General features: G+C 39.7%; 1 protein-coding gene across 2 annotated transcripts in view; it reads right to left on the reverse strand.

Annotated features, from left to right (window-relative positions):
• Positions 1–23,269, reverse strand: part of RANBP17 (RAN binding protein 17) — a 159,962-nt gene that overhangs the window by 37,753 nt on the left and 98,940 nt on the right. For both annotated transcript variants that reach the window (XM_063349133.1, XM_063349134.1), the window contains 4 exons: positions 20,749–20,852; positions 14,402–14,490; positions 8,018–8,125; positions 5,275–5,357 (listed from right to left, as the gene is read on the reverse strand). In XM_063349133.1, the coding sequence (XP_063205203.1) occupies positions 5,275–5,357; positions 8,018–8,125; positions 14,402–14,490; positions 20,749–20,852 (384 nt within the window). The remainder of the gene's footprint in view (positions 1–5,274; positions 5,358–8,017; positions 8,126–14,401; positions 14,491–20,748; positions 20,853–23,269) is intronic.

The following is a 23,269-nucleotide window of genomic DNA, read 5'->3' on the forward strand; positions in this document are numbered from 1 at the left end:
ACCTCATCCCTGACCTTGAGCAGTAACTGCTACAACAGCTGAAAGCTGAAGCAAAATTAAAAACTTACATCAAAGTATATCATGACAGAATGTAGATAAATAAAAACAGCATATTGAAAATATCATTTTTATGTCAGTCTCCTATAATGAAAGAGAAGAGGTTTACTAAAATGTAAAGAAACCACAGAACAAAAATAGATGGTCCCAAGATGCACTGAAACATCATTCCTGTACAACTGGGAGTTCAAAAACACATAGTAAGGAGACTTGTACATACAGAATTAAAAGTGAAATATATTGGGGATGAAGAATGGCGAACGATACTATTCCAACTCCTTTCAATTTTCTCCTCTCAGTTGTTTATTTTAAATCACTCGCTCACTCAGACTGGCTCTAGCCATAATGGACAAGACACAACACCCCTTGCCAAGCAGCTGCAGAGCCCTAACGAGGATAATTGACTATTTAAGTGCTTTTTGCATCCTACGCCAGGCTTTACATCTTTTGAACATATAGCATTTGTAAAGACATCTCCGAATTGTCTTCAGCACTGGATCAGTATCAGTGATAAATGAGCAGGACAGGACGCACCAGTACTACCCTAATCGCAAAGCTGGAGCTGTTAAGCCGAATTAAACACTCGCTGATGCGCTACTTTTCAAAACTACAAAGAATTCCTACTTTTAATTTTATTCACTGACAACTGAAGGTGTTTAGCTTATGTTAAAAATAGCTATTTGGGATTTTTTCTCCGCTTTGCACTCAAACATAGGAAATCACTATATGCCAGTCTAGAGGAGAAGAGAGTATATGCTTTAGTCTAGAATTAAAGAGATTTCCGCATCCAGACTCACAAGTGTTCCCATACCTTCACATCCCAGTAACACAGTTCAACCCTCTCCTTCCCCCGTTTGTTTTCAGCCCAAGCACAGACCTTGCAGTACATACAGCTAGGAAGTGTGGGTACCGCTCGGACATAAACGGGCATCACAAACGTTGGCAAAATTGAAGATGGAAAGAACGCGACCTGCTGGGTTACCAAATGCTTGTTTCAAAGTCATTCCCATGTGAACAACCACACAGGGTTTACAAAAAACAAATCCCCATATAAAGTCCAGATGATTTTCATCGCCTGAAGAAGGCCAGATCTGCAAAGCGTGTGTTACCCCAAACTGCTTTGGTCAGTGCAGGACTTTGGAAAAATCAACATTATGTCAATAATCACCAGTGCGCTGTGCTCTGATGTTGGTGAGAAGGATCACCTGATGCCACCTCGTTTCAGGTACTAATTCCTTGCCTAAGTGTTGACAGGCCAGAGATATATTTCAGATCACGTTTTCATGTACCTATAGACTTATATAGCAAGAAGATTCCCAGTGGACCTAAGCCATAAGTGAAAATTTTCGCATTTAATTTGGTGCAGGTGAAATTTCTGAAAATAATACTTATACGAGCATTTTCTATATATTGTTACGTGTGAGAGAAAAGAAGGAAAAATCCTGTTCTAAAACAAATGGCCTCAAGGTGTGCCAGGGGAGGTTTAGATTGGCTTTCAGGAAGGTTTTTTTACACTGAAAGGGTTATCAAGCATTGGAACAGGCTGCCCAGGGAAGTGGTTGAGTCACCATCCCTGAAGGTGTTTAAAAGACAGGCAGACGTGGTGCTGAGGGACATGGGTTAGTGGTGGGTTTTGTCTGAGTTAGGCTGATGGTTGGACTCGGTGATCTGAAAGTTCCCTTCCAACCTAGGCAATTCTATGATAAATTTAAATTTCACTTAACAATGGAAGTACAATGCAATTTAGACATATTTTCATTTATTGTTTGTACGTTATATCCTTGTAAGAAGAGCAACCAGGCCAGGCTACACGGTCTGTAGGAGAGGGACCGAGCCTTTCCCTGGAGGGCTACTGAGCCATGGATGGAACCTCTCTCTGCCCAGGGCAGGGCAAGGAGGAGAGGCAAGAGGCAGCGAGCAGAGCTGGGAGCCTGCTGTTCAGACAGGGATTGCCAAGAGGAACCAACATGGCCGGGTCTCCAGGTGACGGAAAGAAGAACATCTCAGGGATGAGAGGAGTTTGGGTGGAGTTTATGGCAACCCCCTCGGCCAATGGATTAACCAAAGCCCAGACTGAAAGGAAGGATCCTCCCACCAGGACAGCGTGATGAAAGAAAGATGTTTGGTTCTACTTTTCCCCCGTCTCACATCAGCAATTTGTATTTCTCTCAAGTTTAAAAAAAGGCAGCTATTATAGTAGGGATTTCAATTAAATCTGTCTTCAGTTTCAAGTGTCTTTTTGATCAACTTAGAGGAGCCAACTACAAGCTACGGGCATAGACAAGAGGTTTGGCCAAGTTGGCAACATAAATGAGCATATACTGTCTGTTGTCATCTCTTGACATTTACTGGGTATCTTCTATTTTCTTCTCTAACGCTTCAGCCATAAAATCACGCTGAATGTGAGAATCTCAACCACGTTCAGAATTTTAAGTTACTTGCAGTAACGGTAGAGCAGAAAACTTGAGAACTGAACCCAAGGATTACAAGGCATGTACGTATTCATTCTTTTAACTGAATCACACAGTTTTTCAGAATGTGGGGCTGGAAACATTGCTCAAGAACACCAAAGTGAATCTTACCATCATCACTTGGTTTACTTCTGTATTTTTACCCAGATGTCTGCCAAGATTACTTACGCTTAAACGACAAACAGGCTTAAAAGAAAAGTCATAGAGTATTATGCATTAAAGTTTTCCTTAAAAGCACAATTATTAAGATTTTCAGGAAGGAGCTTGGAACTGATGTAAAATCCTTTAATATCAATATTTTTATAGGAATTTGTATGTTCAAAAGATCACACATAACTAAAGTAATGAATCCTTACAACATATTTCCAGAAGAGTTATGTCTTTCTGTACACCGGAAAGGAAATCTCACAAACTAGTAATTGGTGATAAAAGCTAAAAATGTTAACCGCAATTATCCAAAACTGGTTAATTGTAGTAACTTCAAATACTTACAGTGGGCAGTAAAACCCTCCCAGAGTGTAAGCTAGTGACCGCTTCAGCAATAGCTGTAGCGGTTTGCAACAGGGCTAATGTGGGCTGTTCACATCAGAGCGCCCGCAGCTGAGCCCTGGCGATGGGCCCGCCAGTGCTGCCCATCTGTGCCAGCGTGGAGCCAGCTGGGTTATTTGACATCTCCGCTCCAAGCGGCCAATTTAGCCCACTGTACTGGGAGGTCTTTCACGTTGACTTCGCACTGAGTCCAGTCCCGGAATAAATGCTAGCAATCACTCACGGAAAAGAAAACTTAAATAATTCCTCTAAATGTCACACCTACGTAGTGGAAAGATCACTGATGGGACCCTTTCAGACACTGATGATAATATGAATGTGTTTTAAAATCAAAATGAAAAAAAAATACATACATACATAGAGTGGAGGCTTCCTCCCACATCTACGTCTTTCCTCCACTTTTAGTTGCTAGGTGATTTTAAACTTTTCTTTTGGAGGACATTAAGAACAGTCCTCCTCTTAAACCTGTGCCGAGTAAAATCTCATCCCTCCATAGGAAAACAGTTATGAAAGACACAAAAGAGAAGCGTGAGAGAAAGCTCTTACGGTCATTTCACTTCTTTCTATGGCACGCGTCTCCAGACAGATGCCACACATCCTTAAGTATCTTCCACATAATTTAACAAAGAGGGCAACATGTGTTTGAGCACAGGCTTCAACAGGCACTACAGCTCCACTGCTTAGTTTTAAATCTTAAATCCACACTGTCCTGAAATTTCCTTTTACGTTGCACAATTCAATTCTAGCACGAGACAGAAAACGTTGTCTGGTCCTTATGTGCAAGAGCTACCAATATTTTAGGGCTGAGAATTTTATCAACATCACACACACACCACGAAAGCTGCACTTGAAAGAAAAGGTTTCTTCATAAAGTGTTTTTCAGGCATGAATTAGGAACGAAGCAGGGTGAAACCAGCTAGTGTGGTTCACCCAGCAAGGTTCAGAAACTTGATGCCAACAACTGAGATGGATGGATGCCCAATAATACGGTATGTTTTTCATAAATGCAGAGAGGACGGTAAAGGCTGATTAAATTAAAAATTCGATCTAAAAAATTAAACGGGAAAATATAACTGCAATGGAATCGGTACCATAAGATAAGTAGGGTTGAAGCAGCATCATGACTACACTTTATTTTTTTTAAATCATCAAAAGAAAGCTTACAGCAGCTAAGTACAAAGGCTAACAGAAATTGAGTAGGAAAATCTAAAAATTTACCTTGTATCTTTTCATAAATGGAAAACCTTATTTCCCTTTTGTTAATTTTTCTAACAAGTTTACTTAAGAACACAGCCGAAAAAACGTGCTAGCTTACTGTGTACTTTCCGTATTTGAAAAAGAAACAGAAAAATGACTTTACAAGAAGCGAGAGTTACTTGGATGCAATTTTTTCCATCATAAGTAAACGCTATATTCAATCTGCATATACTGTTTCCATGCCCTACAGATCAAATGCAAAATTACATTTGAATTTTTTTTTATACAGTCATGTAACACACAGTCTCCAGATCCGAAAAGCAACTTGAAGGCAGTTAAATGCACCAGTTTTATTTCTTTAAAAGTAACAGGACATTTATGGCTCTTCCTGTTTACGCAACGTACAAATGAGGTTGCTCTACAAAAACTTGGTAATGTTCCTTTCAAAATATTTAGAAAGCAAAATTGTAAGCTACAAAATTAGTTGCAGTGTAATATAAACTGCCGGTGTCAAAGACCTGTTGCAGTTGCATGCAGGAGTGGGAGTAGTAAAATGGAGCAACTTATTATAAACACTTTTAACAGCGCTCTAGGGTAAAGCTGTTATGGTCCTATTATGTTTTGGAACTGCCGGAATATAATTTGAATCCATAAAACCAACCCACACCTATCAATCAGTAGCCTCGATCAAACACCTCATGAGTATTTCTATCTTTGCTGAAATATATTTAGTTGCCAGAAGACTGGCGTTCGAGTTAAAAAAGCGATACAAGCGACCACGCTACCTGAACGGACCCTCATCTCTGAAAGTCGATGAGCTCCACACATCTGCCACGTAAGCTCTGCGCTTTGCAGAGGGCTGGCACTGGCCGTGCCGCATTACCGTCCCGCTACCGACTCCACAAACCCATCGGTGCTCAGCAATATGAACTAACGGGATTTGCATTTCACCAGCCAGGCAAAGGATTACACTGCAGAGGAAACGTGAATGAATACCTACCATAGGTACAAATCATTTTACTAGCTTCTCTGAAGAGAAGAATTCCATTTGGAGATGATACATCAAAATTTAAACGTTGCGATCTAAAAAATAACAGCAAAAATATTCAGATGGTCATCGAAGCTGAAAACTGCAATGGATTCATTCCTAAAACAAAAAAAACATTGCCTGATTACAAGGGACAATTATTTGACAAACTAATTCTAGCTTTCAGTCCAATGATATGTTATCTCTAGTTATCTCCATATGTTGCCGAAGAAACAATCCTTTGACAAAAGAGAGAACAATTTTAACCAAAAAAGGTGACCGGACAATACACACAGACCTTTCGGTGACCCGTGAACATCTTGTGCCCATACACAGTTCAGAAGGCGGCTACAAAGGCTCCATAATCCCAGTGCTTTGGCTAACTTTTACCCTGCTTTTGCATCTGTATAGCTTTTAAAACCAAACGAATCCCCCACTGGTTATTCTGCTACGTCAGATCTGTGGCAACTGCACGCCAGTCCTCTGAGTGCGAATTGCAACACACGCTTTTTATGAACATTCAGACCTGAAGACGACTGCGCCAAGTTGGCTCCCCGATGCACAGTATTACCAAAACCAACACGAACCAGTGTGTTCCCAATCTGGAAACCCAAGAAAGCCCTTGCCAAAGTCCACGCTGCATCTTTTCCATTTGTCTTTGGGATAAAGAAACCTAACTTCCAGTTCAGGCCTAAAAGTTAACTTCCAATATAGGTCTTAAGCTTCTAAGTAACTTTAGCAAAACTTACCCTTAGTGTTTATTTGGACTGAAAGGGAAAGGAGTCATGTAATGATTCCACAGAATCACGGAATCCCAGGTTGGAAGGGACCTCAAGGATCATCTGGTACAACCTTTCTCGGCAAACGCATGGTCTAGACAAGATGGCCCAGCCCCCTGCCCAGCTGAATCTCAAAAGTGTCCAATGGTGGTGAATCCAGCACTTCCCTGGGGAGGTTACCGAGCCATCGCTGAGTGACGTGAACCAGAGTATCCCCTGGGCCATTTCTGATCAAGCGTGGAGCCCTTGTATCACCCCTATCACAGATAGCAGAGGTATCCTTCTCTGCTGCAAGTCCAATTTTTTGTTGTCCGAGTCTCCCTTTGCAGGGTCCTTCGCTGCAAACTCTGGAGTAAATCTGGGTGTTTATAAATGAATGAAACGTGCCTCGTATAAAACATCTGTGCTTTTCATATGCAAAAAATGGTAACGGCTGGCAGAAGTAAAACACCCAAACCCAGCACGTCATCTGATCAACGCCACCAGAGTAGCATAATGCACAATCTGATACCCTGTAACACATTTTAACCATGTCAAAGTATATTGTACGATGCCTTCCAACCTGTAAAAGCTAATGCAGTACACAACTCCGGAAAAAACACCATCCCAGGTGATGTTTTCTAAAGGGAACACGGCAGATTTTCTGAATACCAATAGGTAGAAGCATAACATGAATATGGAAAGTAGCTTGAAGAGCTGCCTCTTGCATAAGATTTATTGTTCCAGTTCCTCTTTGCTTTTGTTTACTGCTATTAGAGTGCTGTGCTTACGCTTTAACAATCTCCTCCTTGAAGTAAAGTTGCGGCACTATGAGAGCATACTGCTTGTGCATTGCACCATGAATAAAAAATAGGTTAAACTTTTCCAGCAATTTATTATACTGCTACCAGGATCAATGATGTAATTAGCCTACGCTAACCAAAGAGGGAGTCACATTAAGTCAACACAACCAAGAAAGGGGGAACCCTGCCATAAGGCTTGTGCAGCCATCCAGGAACTAAGCGCCCATCGTACACACCAGCGTCTGACCGGGAGCCACGTCTGAACTTTAAGGCGCCAATTTCCTCTCACTAGATTAAACTAAGTATTTTTTTTTTTTTTCGAACTTCAAACATTTCAGCTTTTTTCCTTGAAAGTTTGATTTGCAAGGCAAGACGAGAAGCGATGAGAACACACACTGCTTTGCTGAAAACTTTTAATTACTTTGAAGATACTCAGCACAGAGACTTTAACTATCAATTTTTCATTTAAAAATCTTTTTTTCCTTTGGGCAGTACACTAAATATTTCCAAGTGTAATGATAATTTCCCCAAATAAATTGTTCTGTTACTGGTGGTAAAACCTAACTACTGCAATGTCAAGTATTGAAATCACCTCCCGGAATCATTGTGAGGCCTTTTTTTAGTTAGCCCGCAGAGAAGATTTTAGATGTGGGAGAAGTTACCTACGTGCTGATTATAAATATTGCCGTATTAGATACCATTCTGCCCTATTTTGGCTGGAAGAGCTGAGTTGCAGAAGAAACTGCAAAGGGAGTTTTACAGGCACATGTGTGTGCTGCTTGGCTTAAGGCAAAAATTCAGCCTGCAGCAAATCTTGACAGCAGACAATTTTCCAATATTTAATTATAGTCAGTAATTTATCCCTAGTTAAAGCATATACTTCCACTAACATTGAATATAAAACCACAGTAGTCTCTCATATACATTCCTGTAATTAATCCTTACCTTAATTTTGTAACATCTACCATTTTGGTAAAACAACACAATGACAGTGAAAGCTGGGTCCTGCTTGCGAATTTTGTTCCGAAATACAAAAGTAGCTGTCTTGAAGTCAAGGTCAGCCGTCGTGAGGACAAGCAAAACATAGAAAGACGGAACACAGAACGCGCACCATGGCAGTATTCATCACTTACATAGATTTCATGTGCTTCTTACCTGTTTTGCATGAATTCTGCCATCAGCTTCAAGATGGGGGTTGTACAGGCAGGTTCGCGGTACCACAGTTCCACGGCTCGTTGCAGAACGGAAATGTAGGCAGGGTATCTTCACCAAAGCAGTTAAAGAGAGTGCACTCATCAAACAACATCTTGGGAAACAACTTCCCCTAAAACCGTGCTGCAGCGTTAGAGGGGTGGGCCAGACAGAGACCCCACAGCTCATCCTGACAGAGGCACTGCCTGAACCTGTACGTTTAAGCAAGTCTCCACTTAGAATCCAAAATCCTTTGGAAACATTAATGGTTAAGTGGGAAACAACATACCAGAGCTGTAATGAAGGAAAAGGAAAGAGGCTTGTATATGTGAAGCTAACCTGTAAGCACATATATAAAGTTATCTCGGATTTTTAATGAATGGCCTAAGTCGCAAATGGTAATTTAATTTAAAAACAACACAAATTTACAGATTAGCAAAATCTGGCCCTCAAATTTCAGTGCCGCCTCATATATAATATATTTGAAACATAAATGGTTGAGAACAATTTGATTGTATGAAGTTGTTTCCAGAGCACTCAAGAAGAGAATTCAGGCAAACTGTGTGCGGGGGAGACCAGCAAAGTTACGATTTCTGAGAACTCCTTCAGGAGAGCTGTGTGCTCAGCAGCACCCAAGAGAGATCCAGGCTTTTAAAGCAGGGTTTAAAAGAACGCAATACAGAGAGAAAAATAAGTTTAGCAGACTCTGCTAGGTAACTTAAAAAAAAAATAATCTTGAGTCACTGACTGTATCAAGGTATTTTATGCAACAACGTGATAGAAAGCTGACCCACAGTTTTCCCAATATGCTGGAAAAAAAGAGTTTATTTGGATAAGAATGCGCATTGGTAAATGGAAATGAGGTAGCACAGCTTGAATGGCAAAGAATTAAACAGGTTTTTTTTATATTGAATCAAGGGATTTTAACTGTACAATTTGCTATTAAAACATGATCTAGTTAATCTCATCAATGGTCTTGTTTAATAGTATTTTTCATTTTTAACTTTGTTTCATGTCATATAATTCTGCTTTATTTAACCACGCGAGAAATAGCAACTGTTCTTAGGAAAATACTATTGCCTACTCAGACAATAAAGGCAACCGCCGTGAATCTTACAAAGCAGAATCCAGGCCAAGCACTCAACATGGGATCGTGAAAAAGAAGCCTGGAATACATGAAGGTGTACGTGCTTCTAGGACACGTAGCCAGAGTGATGGCTCGGTTGGCTATAGCTCTGGTGGAGGCTGAAGCCATCAGCCCTAGCCCCGCTGCGGGACGACAGCACTGAGCAGACCGACGGAATGCGCTCTGGCTACTGCTGTCTGTCAGAGGCACCTAAAAACTTGTGCATTTTTGCTGCCAGCTGCTTGAGGCACTGCAGGCATTAAATATATACAGCAGCTGACATGGGAAATACACTTTTAGGCCTTGCTTCATGCTCCTGTGTGGCATTCCTTACATTTTAAATCCAACAAACTAGAGTTAAGCGTACCATGAAGAGTTATCCAGTAATAAACTGGGATTTAAACTGAAGTCTCGCTTATCTTAAATATCCTCAAAGGGCATAGATGGTTCATGCCATCTCATACCCGTAACAACTCACTGATGCCAGTTCCATTTTTTCCGAGGTGGACTTCCAACCCAGCTCACTCCCAACAGAGGTGGTCACTATTCCCCAGATGCAGCAGATGTCACACAAGGTACAGAACTGAGCCGGGCTATTAATTACCCTAGGGTTATCAACAACCCTAAGTCAAGTCTCTTCCTTAGCCTTCCTCATAGCCCCACATATGGGAGATTGTGCAAGGCTGCAAAGCCCCACGGTGGAATTCCATGGGGTAGAAAACAATTGCCTTTTCAGATTTCATGGAGAAGAAAGTAACTTGACAGCCAAATGCAAGTCATCAGTGTCGAAGGCTGCTAATACATCCAATCTGATTATCTATCTTCATTCAAAACCTTAAGCACTGAGTCCATATTCATTGACAAGGAAAGACTGGAAACTATAGGCAAATTTTATAAAAGCTAGGGTCAACAGAAAGGCTTCGCCAATTTATTATTTCTTTTCTAAATCCAATAAACTGGAATAAATTGGTTTTAAATTTATTTTTAAGTGTTTTTAACCACAAGCTTCAAGGAATCTGAAGTCATGAACTTAACCGGACCAGTCAATTCAAGCTCAAAGGAATTCAAACTGCAAAAAATGACAGTGGGGTTTGAATCAATGCAACTGGCAATAACAGCTACTACAAGCAGATTACCAATCAGGCAGCCTTGTTTCATGAGAAAATGCATTCTCCTCTTCTCTTGTGATCAGGAAATTTCAGTCTCTACAGCTGTTTCTTTGGCTCTCTCAAGTTTGTCCCTAATTGCGAACCCTTAAAACATATAAACTTCAAAATCTAATTCTTCAAAAATAGAATCATTTTTAACAGCCATCTTATTGCTGCATGTGGTATTACTTTGTTAAGAAATGCGATGCGAATTTGGATAAATACGTAACAATGCTAGTGTGGTGAAAAGGTTGTTTTGCTTGTTCTAGTCATCCACATCGGAAGCTGCATACAATCCCATATCTGAATATCTCGGTGAATTGGAACTTTTAAATGACCATTAGATAAAACATCTCAATGGCACAACACTTTTCCATAAACTTAGCGTCTACGTCTCTAGACACATAGATATTTTTATATAGGCAGCCCATTCCATGCACTCACGCATATACTCTCTACATGCTATCTAGCTGACTGCAGCTCTGAGACAACCTAATAATTTTATTCTTGCAACCCATTTCCTTATTGCAACCTTTTTCTTTTGCTGACAACAGAAGTCATTAACTACTGAGAATCAACTGGGAGGAACACAGGAGAAACTGCCTATGGGTTACCACCTAACTGTAAGAAACACTAAATGAAAGTACGAAAAAAGTGGGTATTGCCCTGAACTCACAACTGAATCTCCGTGGACGTAGCCGACTGCGAGACCAAGGGCCGGAGACTACAGCCTGATATTACTACGGGGGAAAACAGATTAAACATTCAGTGTCTTACCCAGGCAGTCTTCAAGTAAACAGCAGAATGAAATACCTAAGGAGAACCGTCACTGGTAAGAAAAACCAGGTTTTGATGCTGCTCCTATTGGCATACCATTTTTTTTTTTTTTCAGGCCGCACCTGTGCGTCCAGGACTGACCTACAAATTACAGAGGCCACACGTTCGGAATACAAAAGGCAAATAAACTTTCCAAAGCTCTGGTACTGGAATCGTCATTGACAGCTTGACATATCAATATTTCAGGAAGAATAAATGACTTTCATATCCAGGGTTTTAGGTTTTTGTTTTGTTTTGTTTGTTTGCGCGATGTTTTTCTTCATCTTCCATTACCGGATGCTTTGGGAAGATGCTATACATAACACTTGGAGCTGCTTAAAATATTTGGAAATATTTTAATGAAGTCTTTTGAGAGATCACCTAATGCAACTTTAAAACAAATTTTACTATTATTATAAGTATTTTCTCTTCATCCCTTGCCAGAGGAAAACTATAAATCTTGTCTCAGCTGAATGAACACCATTTATCATATTCATTTTCTTGTCAATACAATTATGAAAAGCCTTTGGCCTTTTTCCAAGGAGCCTGATTTGCTCGAGAAACTCAATTAGTATAAGCAAGCCTGCTACAAAACAGCCCTATTTGGCAATCCAGCGCAGCTTCAGCATACCTGACGATTCACCTCTAAACCAGTATCCTAATGACTCAAGCGTAATGGTAAAATACAAGATACGACGGTGTCCCCCGTGCCCCCCCCCCCGCTTCTCCCCTCCCTGGACCAAAAGGACTTAAAAGAAATTATTTCTGCTCATTTTTGCCATCTACTGGACAAAACTTAAATCCTAAATGTTGCGATCAGAAAAAACCAGAAGAATCTCTCAGGTGAGAGATTACCAAGCGTCATTTGTTGTGTTACGGACAGGGCTTAGAACCAAAATATTTCCCACAATCCCTTGGAAAGTTCATCAATACATTCTCCTACCAGCAATATACAAGTGACTATATCTGACAGTTTTCAATAGAGAATAAACATCAGCTTATGGTATATGAAAAGCTTAGCCTTTTATCCCTTGCCTCTTTGTATCGTTTATTTATTGAAGAAATGCAAGTAACTCAGATTTATTTTGGCTGATATTCTGTATGTGCCATTTTCAATATTGAAATCATAGGGCTTCAAACGTAACAGAATAAAATCTGTTTGAAAAACAGCTTTTCTTTGCTATTAAAACCGTTTTCTGATGCTATATTTCAAATTACAAAAGAAACGTGTTGATCCGAAGATATTTAAACTTTTGTGACAAAACTGGCATTTGACCCTCCCTTTTCCTCCCGTTTACATTTCTGTCTTTATATACGGTAACCAGGAGTTGTGATAACAGCAGCTTATTCTGCTCTAATGCTTGGGATCGATACCTGGATGAAGCCGGGCTCAGCCAAAGGAGGTGAAATCCCCTGAACCGAAGCACGCACTTATCCTTCACAGCCAAGGGTGAGGAGGAAAAATAAAAATTTGAACCTGTGCAAGGGAAAAGAAACCGAGAAGGCCTGAGCTCTGAATCCCACGCAAAGCTACGTTTCAGTCTATTTTTATTGTTCATGCAGAATAACAAAATCCAAAAGTTGGAGGCTGTTTTTATTGATTTGAAATAAACTTAATTCGTAAACTGGAAGGAATAAATTAGTTAAAAAAAAAAAAAATAATCAGGAAAGGGTCCCCAGGATTATATATCCTGGATCCTTGTATAAAGAAACACCTCCACGGATGAATCCATCTCTTTCAAATGGAGAGGAGTAAATCTCTCTTCTCCCTCCTCTTACAGCTGGAGATTTGCAGTTCTGCACAGGAGAAGAGCACGACACCGCACCAGGAAAAACCAAGTTAAAACAATCTGAAATGGAAGCAGCGCTGAGCTGCTTTTACATATCTTTCTGCTTTTATTATTAAGTTTCAGGGGAACACAAGCACAAACAGTACTAACGAAGTTAAACGTACCCAATGGTGCCCACTAGAAAATGAGATGCTAATTCACAGTCTGGCTTCAGCAGTTTGTGGGGGTTTTTTTTTGTTGGTTTTTTTTTTTCCTCCAGTCCTCTAAAAATGAAATGAAGGGATGCTTTCCACTGATTTTAAGAGAAATAAAGATTATACTGCTTTATGTTTTGGGCTTACTTTCTGCACGCTGACCCTGCACGCGGCCAGAATCACTGCAGGCCTGTGAAGGTCTCAAATAGGGTTTTTATCTGCATGGGCACCAGGCCCCTACTGCCCACCCCACACAAGGACATCTACCAGATCCCACCAGGCTCTGCCGTACAGCTTTTCAATCCTCAAAGGCTCATTTCCTCGTTGCAATTCTACATCGACGCATCCCTCTTTCTTAACCAGGAAGGTTATTAGTGAGCAGTAGGGTTTTATTATTTACTTAAAATAAAAATATTTTTAAAAAGCTTGATTTCTAGTAAAGCATGCGATTGTATTTGAATGTTAATTTTTTTCTGTCCACAAAACAAATCCATAATTAACTTCCATAGCTTCGAGGGATCTAAATTATAAACCAAATATTTTCATAGCTGCTTCACTGCGTATTTCAGCAGTCTGTTACTAATATGATTGTGAAGAGAGAATTACAGCTACTGTATTTATAGAAATACAAAACATTTTTCTATAGTATTAAGAAAATACCCATGAGTATTATTGTGTTTGTCGGCATAAAAATGTATACAATATTTAAAGCAAATAGAGTTCCATTATCATCACTTATTGAAGGAAACTACAGCCTAAAGATGATAATTTTGTTTGCAGATGTCCATTTTCTTCTGGATCAAGAAGACTGCAGGTGTTGCGATATTAATAGAGTTGACATAAATAGAAAGTAACTGACTAAATTAAAGACATGATTCATACCAGAGAGAGAAATCTCCCCAGACAGCACTTGTATAGTATTTTTTAAGCACTTTCGATGTTAAACCAAATGTAGGTACATTGTGTTTGCAGTTAAAGACGCAGCTTTTTTTTTTTTTTTTTTATGAAAACATTAGGGATTTATGAAGGGAAGAAAAGCACTTGGATAGGTTTTCTCGCCGAGTAGTGTGACACAACAAAAAAGTGACCTCTCTCTCCCTGGTCCTTCCCAGTTAACTGCATGGTTGCCATTGTGCTGTAATTTTAGCTGATTACACATTAGTTCATTTAGCTTTGTTTCCTCTTCCCCACTGTGCCGCACTATTAAACTAATGCAAGGGGCCTGGTACCCCTCTGTGCACAGAGCTGGTATTGTCACAGCGTAATAAGGATACATCCAGTGGAACAGCATGGTGTAGCTGGTCTTTGTGTTCAGCGCAAAGGCGATCCCGCGAAGATCCCTCGCCAGCCCCATCAACATACGCTGCCAGTGGGAAAGAGACACAGTAATTGATTTTCACGTTAGCGCAGAGCAGATGGAGTAATAATCAGCCAATAATGACCACATATCTGATTTTGATTCATTAGTTTAAATGTCTCGCTCAGATCTTTCTTTCTCTCTTTTTTTTTTTTTAATCAAAACCCACAAAGATTCTTTGAACAAACAAGATTTTCCACAAGTTTTATAGTGATAACACTAGGAAATGCTTTTGATTATTCTATACGCTACCCGAATAAATAATGCAAATTAAAATATAATATATGAATCCTGTGTATTGAAGTTTAAAAGTGCTTCCTGTATTAATATATTTAAAGTAACAATAACAATAAAATGTTAATTTAAGCTTGTAATACTTTGAATGAGGCATAAGACTAAGTGATACTCGTAACCAGCTACAATTAAGGTTGCACTGAGATTCTCACTGTACTGTTATTTTAACGTATTTTTTGTTCTTTTTTTAAAAAAAAGTATTTTTCCAAGTTAGATTTCTTCAGAAAGCAACTTTTGTGTTTACGGAAGACCACACAAATCTCTATACCTGTATTAACATTAGTTCTGAGCAGCATTTTTTTTTTTCCCCCTTTAATGACTGAAGCGTGGCTTCAGAATCCTTCCAGCCGAAATGCAGACCACATTTTATGCATAGATAATTAGCCCCTACTTAGGGGATGTTTTCAAGATAATTAATAGACATCAATAAGAAACCCTAGTGAATGAAAAAATATTTTAACAATAGAAACAAACTTTGCAATTTACTTAGACATAAATAATATTTTTCAATAATTAAGTAGTTTTAATAAATTTTATCCAAGTGTTGCAGATGGGGTTTGTACTTTTTTTTTTTTTCATAATAAAAGACCACAGTACTGCAAAGTCTGGTAAAAAAAAAAAATAATCATAGAAGCATGGCAAAAAAACCCAGTAAGGATTTCTCTCTTTAAAACCAGAGTTTATAATAACGTACCACTTGGTGCTAACACTGTAATACTTACAGCGTTGAGAAATACAAGAGGTAAGATTCACATATTAATTTTTACTTGCTGATATAAAGAGCAAATTACGGCTGATGCCCTGTTAAACCGCTAAATGTCACCTTACACACGGGCTGATTTCTACTTTTCGCATACGGCCCCGGCAGTCCAGCTGACCTGGGTGGCACACGCACAGAGATTTATCCAAGCGTAAACCGAGGTCTCTACGAACTGTCGGTGAGGTTGCCAGGAGTATTTTAATATTCGCATTTCCTTTCTGTTGCGCGTCGAAAAGGCCTGAACTTGCAAGATGCCGAGAGGTCTCAACTCTCATTAACTTTAATGGGACTCTGAAATCACTGGAGAGGAAGTGTTCAATACTGAGAAGATGCAATATGAAATTGTAACTTTATATGCATCTGTATTTTCACACTTTGTGTGCTGTTTTGTCCATGCAGAAAATAACGGGTTAGCAGACATGGTGGCCAAAAGAGAACGAAAGGAACTCGGCAGTAACACTTTATAGTTCTTTCTGAAGGGATACAGAGATGCAACAATATGTACAAGGAAGCGGAAATCTTCCCGATTGATTTTGGTTCCTTTGTCCATTCCGGGCACAAAAGGGAGATGAACAAGCCAGCACAAAGGACAGGCTGGAGCAGGAAAGAAGGGGAATTCCAGCCCCTGGCAAGTCGGGAACTTGCCTTTGTTTGAGGATGTGCTGGGAGGGAAAGAGCTCACCATCTTACTGGGGCTTGGAACATGGATTAGAGAAGGACAACCAGCCAAACCCATATCCCTCCGTCACACTTACTCTGCCTTTATAAAAAACAAAACAAACCAAAACACAAAAACGGTTCTAAGAAAATACTCTTTTGCAAAATTATTTGAGAAACAGTTTGGTTGTAAGACCTTAAAAACTATTAATAAAAGTAGATGTGCGACTTTTCTTTAAACCATGGTCCCAGATTTCTGGGAATTTACACCAACACCAGGCAACTTCGGACATCATTTGGCCTTGAATTCCAAAGAAAGGAGAACAACTACTACATAAACTACATTTCTTGCTTTTCTATTCTTTAAATGCAGGTATTGTTATTAAAAAGCCCATAGCATCAACCACACTACTCTTAAGAAATGACCTCAATCTACAAGGCACCATAATATTCTTGGCCTGTGAAATCCCAGCAAACTGAGCGGTTTAGGTATTATCCATCGGAACTCAACTTTATAAACTAACACTGCCTACGGTTGGCAATGTCCGAACAGCCCATATAATAGCCTACGGAATCCTGAGATAAATCCTCATCCATTTAAGTCACTGGTGAAAATATCTTTAAACTCTCATAGGAGCAAAAATCACCCTCGATTCCACGCTCGCTTAAGTCACATTTAGTAAGAAAAAAACCCACCAACATCCCAAAATCCCAAGACAACCTAGTTTTAGTCCATTTATGCGCTTACGTGCATAAAATTTATTAATGACAAACGATGTTAACCACTTTTACATCTACTTTCTGTCTGTCGCCCTGTGGGACTGGAAGTGCCCTGCAAACTTAACAGAGTAATTTGAAGAAAACACGGAGCCACTGCTCCATTCACAAGTGAACACCGGCCACTTCTGGGGCAAAGTGACAGGTAATAACGCCCCTGGCAACTGTGAGACGAGGAAGACGAGAAGCGAAGGACAGTGAATACAAGAAACAGAGCAAAAGCTTGTCAGCGGGATGTGGGTTTCTTTGCTTTTCTTGCTAACGGAACAATTTTGTTCAAATTTTGGTTTTGAACTACTCTTCCCTGAATGTCAGCAGTAGGTTTACTTAAGATGAATGAAGACAAAGCAATTTTTAAAATAAATTCAAGTATTTTGTTTCCAAGTCCCAAAGAAGATTTTTCAAAGGAAAGGAGCTGAAGATTTCAGTATCCACAGGAAAAAAACCCACCCTGTGAGTCGCCGACGCGTGCCAAGTGTCTGACTAACGCAATTTAAAACAGACGAGACTACTCACGCCACCCACCCCCAAAACGGGGCTTGTAATGGAAAGTCTGACAGACCCTTAACTATAGTGGCACTACTGGGTGCAGCTATAATATTACCCTCATAATTCTACTATATAATAACAACAAAGGAAAAAAAAGGTGAAGGGTCATTGCGCTTTGTCTTTAGAATTAAGATGGCTGTCTTCATCCTTACAGCATACTCTTAATTCTGGAGACACGTCTTAATAACCTCTAAATAGTTCCAACAAAAGAGCCGTGTCAGAGGAATGAGCAGGCCCCAAGGTGTTTCAACTGGAGTGTTTTCATCTGCCTTTATTGCTCTATCCCTCTCCAGAATTAAGGCAATAACCTGTGATAAATTATTCAGGAACTGCTACAGGGATCAAAGCAAAATCATTCTGTTAAAGTGCTGTTTGCAACATTTGGCACTTAGTGTGAAAACTTTTAATGTGTGCAAGCTGAAAATCAAGGATTTTAAATAATTTAACAGCATGGAGTTTCTACAAACCAGCTAAAGATAGCACGTTGCTATTTAACTGCTTTTTCCTCAGATCCTTTTTTTTTTTTTTTTTTCTCCACGCGTTTCTAGCAAATCTGATGATGTCACAACGATAAACAAAGTACTACTGAGATTCCGGCTGCCCAGTCGATATATTACTTAACCCGACCGTCAAGAGAAACCTTGAAAAATCTTAGGAGAAAATCAGCCACTGTTTTAATACTGGACATTTTTCCTATTAATATAAAAATGTGAAGAAGGGAAGTAGCCAAAAAGAAGAAAAAAGGAAAGCAAAGCATATAATTACTTAAGCCATCTTCGATTATATTTGATCTCCCTGGAAAAGAAACCTAAACATATGTTTTGTAGGCGGATTTAATGATTACAAATGTATTTTAAAAAGAAAGAGCTCCCTTGTTGTGACTGTTTTTCAACGGTGTATTTCAGAAATATTAAAAAACTCAAACAAACCCCGGCCAGTTAGAAAGTCCTAGTAAAAACCACAAATTAAATGAATTTGGCAGTCCTGGACCATTTTCATAGTGATATTTTAACAGTGTCATCTCCCCGTGGATGGGAATACTAAGCATTTTATTGAAGAACCGAACTGGTTTTGTTTTCAGTACTCGCAAAATGAAGTACCTGAAAGCACTTTTGCATGTATTATTTATTCATCGTGATAGAAAAATAGCTTTAACCTAATAAATTACATTTAAGAGAATTTAGAGCAAAAGTTTTGTTTATGATAAAGCAACAGATTTAGTTCTTTATCAGTAGCTTAAAGCACCAAGTTTTCTGTATACAAATTAGACAGATGGTGCTTACAGTAGAATTTACTAAAGGTCTGTCACAACAAATGCAGCCAAGCTGCATATTTAATCACTGCAGAACCTTGTCTACCTGCAGCTGCCAACTGCTAATCCAATTTCCCTGATAAATGTGGCAAGAGACACGATCAGCAATAAAGAGCATCTAACTCCATTTTCCTGCAGGGCGTCTTTTGATGAACATTTAGGACGGAAGCGGGGAGTGCACTGTGTGGCCCTGGCTCGTGGCAGCTGCATGCATTTTGAAGACACAGTTCTCAGGTTACTCACTTAATTCTGCCACTATCATTATGTTGCTATTGATCTCAGTAGCTCTTGTCTACACAGCATTACTCTAGATGAAGCTGAATCAGGCAGTTATCATGCATCAAACTTGCTCAAAAGCCTGGAGATTTCCCCTTAATTACTTGTGATTTTATTTGCAAATACCGTTAAAGTGTAATCAAGCAGTCACTTTCCAGGGTCGTTAAGAACTTGCTAGTTTAGGAATATATCACTGGCACTCCATTAAAATTTCTCTACTAAGATGGTTTCAAGCAAACCAGACAGGACAACGGCAAAATTATTTTAATAAACTCAATCCTCACATGAGATAAATAGCGTTCCCTACAGAAAGGGTGATGCTATCAAATGACCTTTTCGTTCTGATTTTTGGGATTTATAACTTGGAAATATAAGAAATGAATCCAAGACAGATAAACTGCATCTAATAAATGAAAACGTATTAAAATTAAATACCTAAAGCAACAACAAATGAGGAAACCAGAAGTAATTAATTGTTGAAATAACCTTAAGTACTTTTTTTTAAAAAAAAAAATCAGCCTAATTCAAGCGATTATTGTTAACTGTGCATCTTCTGGTACTGTCAGACATGTACTGTAGACAAACTATTTACTAAATATTTCTAGCGTATCTGCTTATTTTCTTACGAAAGGAAGCGGGTAAATACGATGATGTAATATTTAAGTTTCCATCGTATTTTAAAACGGCAAATTAAAAATTACAGCGTGGGTTTCTTCCAAATGACCCCGTGTAGCTGAAAGGCGCGCTCCAGTGCGCATCGTCAACTATTTATGCAGTGAGGGTACAAGGGGATCTCTTTAATGCGACACCGCTCTAATACATTATCATTCCTGATGATGCAGCTTGTATCGAGCAAGTCTTTTCCTTCCCTAAAATATACTGTTGTTTTGACACAAACAGCTTGCTACACTTAAGGATTTTACTAATAAAACATAATGTTGTGCTAGATATTATGACTGTTGCCACAGCTGAACTGACTTGTCAAATCAATCCTAATATGGCTCCCACAGGCACATAAAAACCTTATTTAGCTATCAGTTATCCTAATCACTTTGTTCAGTTTAAGGGTGCAATACTTCAAGACCAGTTCCTATTTATACATATATGCCCAGCCATTTAATAAAGTCTTGATTTATATAATAAATTCTTGTTTGAAAAAATACTTTAAAGCCGCGGTGTTTTATCAAGTGTACAACATGTCTCCTCATGCCCCCAAATAAATATGTTAATATACGCAAGCGGGACACTTGCATGGCAGAGGGGAATATGACATATGAAAGGGGTAAGCTATCACCGAAGACAAATCTGTCCCTTTGATTATAAATGGGGATCAAATGAGGTCAACTTGATTTGCAAAGGGCTGAAAAATCCCAGGGCCTCTATAAAAATCTTTGTACAAAGTTTATTTAGGATAGTCAGTCGTAGCCTTTGTATCTCGACTGTCTACATTTCTAATTATATAGAATATATAATATATATAAGGTATAAATACACAGGTATAAATATACATCTAAGCATACAGGTATATACACACCAAGAGAGACAGAGAGGAGAGATGACAAGCTTGCTGCTAAATGCTCGCCCCACTATTAGTTCTTCCCATGGAGAATTTCTTCCCCTACCATTGAAACAAACCTACCTTTGCTTCTTCTTGTTCAAAGCTACCGTTGAATATCCGAGTCACGCTTTCAAACGAAACTGTGAGGGGGAGCATGAAATTCTCAAACTCATCCTCGTCTTCACCTACAGGAAAAGAAATCACAACAAAAAGCATCACACCATATTCAGCCTGTCGTTCGGAGGGGTCAGTCTCTTCGGCTTTTATAGAAAAATCTCACTGACATCATGGGAACTTTCAATATGACCTACAGAAACAAAAACCTGAGGTCTGACATATTTTTACTGAGTTATAAACAAAGAAGACGGATTGTTGATCGCAAACAACGTGTATCTGAGGCTGGCACGTCTCTGCGTTTCCCAGCTTTCTCTTTTTCGTATTTCTGCTTTCTCTGTTAATCTGACAGCGTTTGCTCAGTACCCTGGAAGAATATTCACAGAAGAAAGTGAAGGGTCAGCAGTTAGAAAACGTTAAATTTAAAATGGCAACAACAAATTAGACCCTTTCACATGTGTACTTTTTAGTGTCGTGTTTAAATGATCATAGGCTATTTTTTCTACCTCCTACCTATTTAGTATACGGAATGAAGCTGCCGTGGAAATAAATCTGGACTGCACTGGGGTTATTCATGTGACACTATTCCCTCAATTGTTTCAGAAGGTGTGAATTTTTGTTTCAGAAGGTGTGAATTTAAAGTAAAAGAAACAAGATGTTGTGGGTAGGGAAAAAAGAGATTGTCTTGGTTAGACAGGTGAAAGAGAACCTGGAAGTCTGGACTGGTTCTGTTTTGACATAACACTGAACGAGGACCTATAAACAACTTTTTAGAAATGGCCATTTGCACGAGGATTGGTACTTACGCTACTTATCTTTAGGCCCTTAATGAGGGTAGCTTGCCTCTCGCATGCAGAGTCCCCTCGAGAGTAATTCAGAGTAGGAATTTAATTTATGTTCTTTAAAGAGCTCTTTGCTATAGGGCTTCTCTCTCTTCTCTCTGCACTGGCAAGTCTGGCAAACTAAGCTGCAACTGAAGTTACGAGCAGTCTTTTGTGTGTCAAACCGGTTGTGCAAAGTTGGTGTCAGCTTAGTGTCAGTTAGTGTTAGTTTCTACACTTTCATATACCCATCTGTAAAATGGGCCTAATTCCAGCCTCTGATCTCTAGGAACGTTGCAAAGACCAAAGCACTCCTCCCAGTACAACAGTAAGAGTGAGAGAAAAGGCCAAGCAGAAAAATAGTCACGACAGAAAGCAAAGCATGGACTAAGACATAAACCCAGAGGACAACCATCATGGTTTTGGTTGGGATGGAATTGTCTTTCTTGCTAGCAGCTGGTGTAGTCCTGCGTTCTGGGTTTGGGATGGGAATAGTGTTGATAGGACACTATTGGTTTTGGTTGTTGCTAAGCAGTCAAGGCCTTTTCTGCTCCTCACACCGCACAGAAAAAAAGAAAATCAAAATACTCAGTAGCTTCTCATTAAGTCAGAATGACAAACCTTCTGAACTGAAAGAGGCAAATATCCTCTGAGAGAAATAATTGTGATCCTGCAATTAAAACCGCCTCACAACAATGTGGATATTTACAGTGGAGAGGAAAGGAAAGCAGCAGCGGCAATCCCAGTTATGGCATTTCCGCAGTTCTGAATACTTGGCTCTGATCTGAACCGCTTCCCTTTAACACGTGGCTTTCGTGCCCAGCTTTCCAGATTTTTTTCTTTAAAGCAAAGGAAATACTTTCAATAACTTACTGCTATTGCACTGGCCAGCCCCGGTTATGGACCCTTCACGTTGCAATCTATGCTCAAGAACTTTCTTAAACCAGCAAAGTAACTGACCCAACGCGCGACGTGCATCCTGCACCTGGAGCTGAACCAAGGAGGCCGAGATGCTTCGTGCTAGATTTCAAAGCTACTGCTGGCAGCAACAGCGTCTGGTGGACTTTGGGAAAATCCCATCCTGTCCATCTTTGCCCGTCTCCTCTGCCATCTTCCCTCTGCTCCTTTCAACCCCAGTCAGTGTTTTTATTTATCTTCTCTGGACCCTTATGTCCTCCTTCTGACTGATCACAGTAACCCCAGACTGTTCCTCCAGCTTTTTGTTTCCATCTCCTTCCTTTGCCAACTCCAGCTCCTCAGGCAGTTCCAATACAGTATTAGTTTCTGTGCTCCCAATCTCTTTGCTCAACCAGCTTCTCTCACCCTCCTAGGAGCTAAACTATTTCTATAGGCATTGCATATTCTGATGCTTTTCTCCTTTTAATTGCTCATTAGATTTTCCTCAGAGCAAAAAAATTAGTAAATAAAGACCAAGCATTCAGAAAGAGTCCCGTGCCGGTATGGTCCCATGCCAGCGTAGAGGCTGACAGAAGCTATTTGGGTACCGCTCTCCGCAGGATCGGCGCTCAATTGCCATTTGCAGAGTTCTCAGGAGAAACTGGAGTTGTCACAACATCGCAAAAATAATACTCCCTCTCATCTAGGCTGCTGCGCGTCATTAGAAGATAATCTCCACGAGGATACTATGCACACATCCAAATTCGAGA

The sequence above is a fragment of the Chroicocephalus ridibundus genome, chromosome 11 (assembly GCF_963924245.1).
Source record: "Chroicocephalus ridibundus chromosome 11, bChrRid1.1, whole genome shotgun sequence".
NCBI classification, from domain to species: Eukaryota; Metazoa; Chordata; class Aves; order Charadriiformes; family Laridae; genus Chroicocephalus; species Chroicocephalus ridibundus.